At 34.8% G+C, this 6,000-nt stretch overlaps 1 protein-coding gene across 2 annotated transcripts in view; it reads right to left on the reverse strand.

Moving 5' to 3' along the window:
- Positions 1–5,359, reverse strand: part of LOC123704327 (MAP/microtubule affinity-regulating kinase 4) — a 59,680-nt gene extending 54,321 nt beyond the window's left edge. For both annotated transcript variants that reach the window (XM_045652660.1, XM_045652661.1), the window contains exon 1: positions 5,167–5,359. In XM_045652660.1, the coding sequence (XP_045508616.1) occupies positions 5,167–5,316 (150 nt within the window). In that variant the 5' untranslated portion in view covers positions 5,317–5,359. The remainder of the gene's footprint in view (positions 1–5,166) is intronic.
- Between the last annotated feature and the right edge of the window lie 641 nt (positions 5,360–6,000).

Raw genomic sequence — 6,000 nt, forward strand, 5'->3', positions numbered from 1 at the left:
AATGTAGGTATATTATAATTTTCACTATTTTTAGAATTCGAAGGTTAGCCATTTCATTTGCATTACCGTTCTATTTTTGTCATTATTTACAAAAAAAAAACTATAGAAATTTTATAGTCTATATTAGTCTATTCCTAAATTACCATAAATAGCTACGTGAATTGGCTATACGTGGTATAGTGCATAATCAAATTTGCCAAAATACAACCTAGGACATGGTTAGACGTTAACTATTGTGCTAACTGCTAACTACTCAACCAATGGGACAATAAAGGTAAACATATTATAATATTGCTTATAGATCGCGGCTTCACTCGCATGGTACACGAATAATAATCTTTACCAATATTATAAAGCTGAAGAGTTTGTTTGTTTGAACGCACTAATCTCAGGAACTACTAGTCCGATTTGAAAAATTCTTTCGGTGTTAGATAGCCCATTTATCGATGAAGGCTATAGTTAGGTTATATACCATCACGCTATGATCAATGGAAGCGAAACAAGGTGGGTAAAACCGAAAACGCGGGGCACAGCTATTAATCTTATATGTGTTCTCATTGCAGAGACCTGCGTTTCCTACGAGGGCTCAGGCCACAATCTACCACGCTGGTCAAGTGCGGACTGCGGGCAGATGTTACATGTCGTCGAAATGTTTGGACGTGCTGGTTTCCTCTTCAAAATGGGCAGCATTGGGCCAGTAGAGGCAATCACGATAGTATAGAGGGCCTAATTGCCTAAATGTCAGTTCGGTCGTCATTATACAGGGCGTCCCACTATTGGTATAATAAGCGCGAAGGGACTTGTAGTTTTGCATAGATAGATCACACGTTAAAAATATTTAAACGTCAAAATTAGGTCAAAATTTTTTTGCCAATTATAACTAATCATAATCGCCGTAATGGCGGCAAACATCGACGATCATTTGTTGGGCCATCACTCTCGATTGTGATGAAAGCCCATTAGGTTGTTTTTCCCCACGAATGGTAATAATGGTGATGTGAATTTATTTAATCAATTTTAGCACGACTCTAGTTCCAAACCTTCGATCTATTGATTAAAGTCAGAAGCCTTAACCACTAAGCCAAGTAAAGGTAACTGATAATTAATTTATGCATAATATTTTCTTTACTATTTTTATAACATTATAAACTCAAGCTTAACTCAAGTAGGTCTTTAGATCTTTGATAGTCTGTCACGCAAAAACAGCTGATCGGATCTGTATGTGTCTCAGACATAGATTTTAGTCTGTGTTAGCACTTAGCATATACCTAGTCTACTTTTTACACGCTTTATATTAGCTTCACCTGTATGTTTGTAACCGACTTCTTTGGGCGCGATTTTGACCCACTTTAAACGGCCAGATTTCGTTCAAACTTTGTAGATTTATTGAGGACCGATGACAATACACTGATAAAATTTTCTATTTTTTAGTTTGGTTTTCTATAAAAAGCGTGTTTTTTAGTTTTTTTAAACTATTATTATTTTTACCCGAGACGCGTCACGCGAGTTACAATATTAGTGTAATCTATACCTACTAATATCTGTGCTAATATTAGAAAGCTGAAGAGTTTGTTTGTTTGAACGCGCTAATCTCGGGAACTACTGGTCCCATTTGAAAAATTCTTTCGGTGTTAGATAGCCCATTTATCGAGGAAGGTTATAGGCTATATCATCACGCTACGACCAACAGGAGTGGAGCCACGGGGGTGAAACCGCGCGGAGCAGCTAGTATAATATTATAAATGCGAAAATATGAATGGGTGTATGTCTGTTACTCTTTCACTTAAAAACTACTCGCCGGTTTAGGTTAAACTTTACAGGAATATAGGTTATACAGAATCCACGTGCAAAAACAAATACTTGTTATTGCACGCGGATTCGTCCGCGGGCACAACTAGTACTACATAACTCTCCTAAACAAGAAAATAACAATATTTTTTAATAGTGGTACTTAAACCCACACATTGTGGCACCATGGGGGTCAGGGTCATTAACCAATATAAGAACTGGGTCATCAAAAAGCTATAAGGTATTCCAAGTCCATTTGCATACAAAATTTCTCCTAAATTAATATTGTTTATCATATCACTACATAGTTAGTATATAAAACAAAGTTGCTGTCTCTGTCCCTATGTCCCTTTGTATGCTTAAATGATAAATCTATAAAACTACTAGCGGTCCGCCGCGGCTTCGCCCGTGGTACATATTAACGTTTTCTCTACATAAGAACCATCCTCGTACTTCAAGGAATATAATAAAAAAAGAATTATCGAAATCGGTTCAGCCGTTCTCGAGTTATGGAATTACAACGAAAAGTGGCATTGATTTTTATATATTAGAGATGCAACGGATTTTGATGCGGTTTTTTTTTAATAGATAGAGTGATTCAAGAGGAAGGTTTTAGTAGGTATATAATTTAGACAAAGACAAGCGTAGTACATATATAATTTAGACAAAGAGGTTTTAGACAAAGCGGGCGAAGCCGCGGGCGGTAAGCTAGTATTCTATATTCTATAAACATAATTATCCTTATGGAATTAGGCATAACTCTACACAATTAGTCAATTATAATTAGTTATTATTTAAATTGTTTATCAAAATCCCGCTTAACCACAACTTCAATATAATATTACCTTAATAATAATTATACATGTGTAACATTATTACATCTTTTAATATACTGGCTGCTTCCTCTGGCTTTACCCAGGATTTGGATTTGATTTCTAGGGGTAATAACTACACATAGTTAGTATAAAACAAAGTCGCTTTCTCTGTCATGTCCCTTTGTATGCTTAAATCTTTTGAACTACGCAATGGATTTTGATGCGGTTTTTTTTAATAGATAGTGTGATTCAATAGGAAGGTTTTAGTTTTCTAATTTATTTTACCAAATGATAGAAATTTTTAACAATATGATAAAAATATTTTAGTTTTTTAAATTTATATCAATGTTTTAACTTCCTATTGAACATTAATTTTTCATGTGACATATGATTAAAATTACCCAATATTATATATAACACTAGCTGTGCCACGCGGTTTTACCTGCATTGTTCCGCTGTTGTTGGTTGGATTTGACATGATGAATGATGATATAGCCTATACTCTATAGCCTTCCTCTATAAATGGGCTATCTAACACCGAAAGAATTTTTCAAATCGGACCAGTAGTTCCTGAGATTAGTGCATTCAAACAAGCAAACTCTTTAGTTTTATAATATTAGTATAAAACGGACATATTTAATTCAAACTTTGTACACTTATCAATGATAGTTAATGTAATAATTTCATGATTTTTCTTATAAGATAGTGTTTCTCTAGTTGGTTGATAAAATAGTAACTTCTTTACTATTTTATCTACACTAATGTAGATAAATTTACTTCCATAAAGATTATAATATGAATATACCTTTTAGTATTTTTTATATGCTTTTATATAATACTAGCGGTCCGCCCCGGCTTCGCCCGTGGTACATATTCACGTTTTCTCTACATAAGAACCATCCTCGTACTTCAAGGAATATAATAAAAAAAGAATTAACGAAATCGGTTAAGCCGTTCTCAAGTTATGCGCTTACCAACACATTTTGGGATTCATTTTTATATATAAGAAGATTATGTTCGTAATAGCTATACCTATAACTAACACTGATTACCTAACTATAGTTTTGTGTTTTTTATACTTTTGAATTATAATGTATGTGTCGCAGTCAAATTGTATTATTTCGCTGTTTACAAACGCTTGGCATTTTATAATATGTCGAGAATTCGTAATCAGAAGTTTTTGGTTTGGATATGGGGGTAGGTTACGTTAGGTTTGTGTTTTTTTAACTACACAGATATAGGAGCCTCGCGAAGTGGGGCTCCATCGGCTCGCGACCGTCTTTTTGTAGAATTTTGGAAAAAGTAAATCCTTAGTATTTTACAAAATGCCAAGCATTTGCAAACAGCGAAATTACAATTTGCCTGCGGAATATATATACCTGATGAGTGAAATCACTCGGTTATATTTTAACCAGAAAAGATAATAATAATATTTTATTGTGAATTTTAATGTTGGTTAATTGGTTTCTATTACAAAGCATTGAAATGTGTATCAGATGTTTGTGTATTTTAGCTTTGAGCGAGTTAAGTCCCATGTCCCCTAGTGGGGTAAACAATATAGGTAGTGTAAAACCTATGAATTATACACAACATTTTATTAAAGGTCAAGCCGTTTCAGAGGATTTTGATTGCAAATTAAAAAATATAAATGAGGCAAAGACCTAAATAAAAGGAGTCTTTTTATTGAAAGCAGGTTTAATTTTCAATTTACTAAATAATAATAAGGAGTAAAAATATAAAATTATATTTCAACAAGATTCCTATTAGAAAATTTATTCAATTTACCACACTAAGACCATACCTACTCCATAGCTGTCAATTGTCATAATTCATAAATTCTACAGAGCTGAAACACGAAAATTTATTTTTATTTGGACATTGAACCTGAAACTTCGAAACGCGATATCGTTGAAAAAAAAGTTACACTTGTCTCTATTATCTATTGTTTACTTGTCGTTATAATTCCCATCCCATGTTTTGTATCGTGCGTAGACACTGTGTGATTTAGCTACACCAATAAGGAGGCAGCTTAACGACACCATAATTGAACAGGGCACATCACATGAAGTATCCAATTGAAAATAATTGTCGCAAAAACATTTTGGAGGTCACGTCCAGATAACAGACGCTCGATACATGCTTTGGAAATACAGTAAAAAAAAGTGATATCCAAAGTTTACGAACGCGAATGAGCGATTTTTTAAAAAAGTTCGGACATTATCCGACTCATTTATAATGTGTTCGCGACAAACTAGTCGCGTAGACGAGATTGGGCGCGTCAACTCGGTCGGGTTGTAAGTTATTTTTTTTTTCAATCACGTTCTGCAACTGCAATCAGCAATTTTCGCCTCAAATCAGTCAGATACGTTGTAGTTCTTAAGCTTATCTAACCTGACCGCATCTTCGCCGTAGTGTTGTCGCTGAGTGGAAAATACCAAGGCACATCACAACAATCACGCACAGACCACTTTATTGATAACTGAATCCGGTGTTAACTGGTACAACGCGATGTAAAAACACAAAATAAAACACAGTGATCACTGAAATACACGACGATACCCACCTTACTTTTAGTAATAACATGTGTGGCGAGTTTTACAACTGCGAAATTTCCAGTACCGATTGTCTTTTCCAACTCGTAGTTGCCGACACATACTAGCTGGTCTATGGGAAAATGTTTGCTTTTGTGCATGGGCTTGATATTGCAAGCCATTTTAGTTTACGATCGCGATAAAATCCTTCCGAGCCCATACAGCCCGACGGATTTCAGACTACTGAAGTTAGTTCAATTATCCGCCACAATAGCGCTGCTGGCACTCACGTCATTCGACAGGGACGTACAACTGCACCCTCAAGGTTTCATTAACGATTACAAACTCGTAATAAATTACCTTACATTATATTAGCTAATTTGTTGTGATTTATTTGAATCATCATTATTGTTAACATATGTTCATAACGAACTCCGTAAAACGCGTAATGTAAAAACTTGTTATCACTATTTTGTTATCATGTTGAATGGGCGCAGTTGAACGTCCCATGCTGTGAAAAAAGTATCTTGATTCACTAGCTTTACGCGAGACGTGCTGTTTCATTCACACTGCTTGTTTTAGTTGATGAAAGAGGGAGAGAGGCTGCTGTAGGGGGGATCAGTGACGTCAGAGAACGTTGCTTACGTCATACGCGGCAAATTCAAACGAGTTATCGTGGACGTCAGTAAAAAATATCGATTTTGTGTTGCGAACGAAATTTCTAAGCAAACTACAAAGAACTTGTGCTTTCTTTTTAAATGTTATCTTTTCTTTTGTTTTCAGTGCGTTTTAATTAATAGAAACAGAAATGAAGAAATTTAATTCAATGCTGCGTCAAAAAATATTTTTTATTATTGCGTAGGTAG

This window comes from Colias croceus, chromosome 29, assembly GCF_905220415.1.
Source record: "Colias croceus chromosome 29, ilColCroc2.1".
Lineage (NCBI taxonomy): Eukaryota > Metazoa > Arthropoda > Insecta > Lepidoptera > Pieridae > Colias > Colias croceus.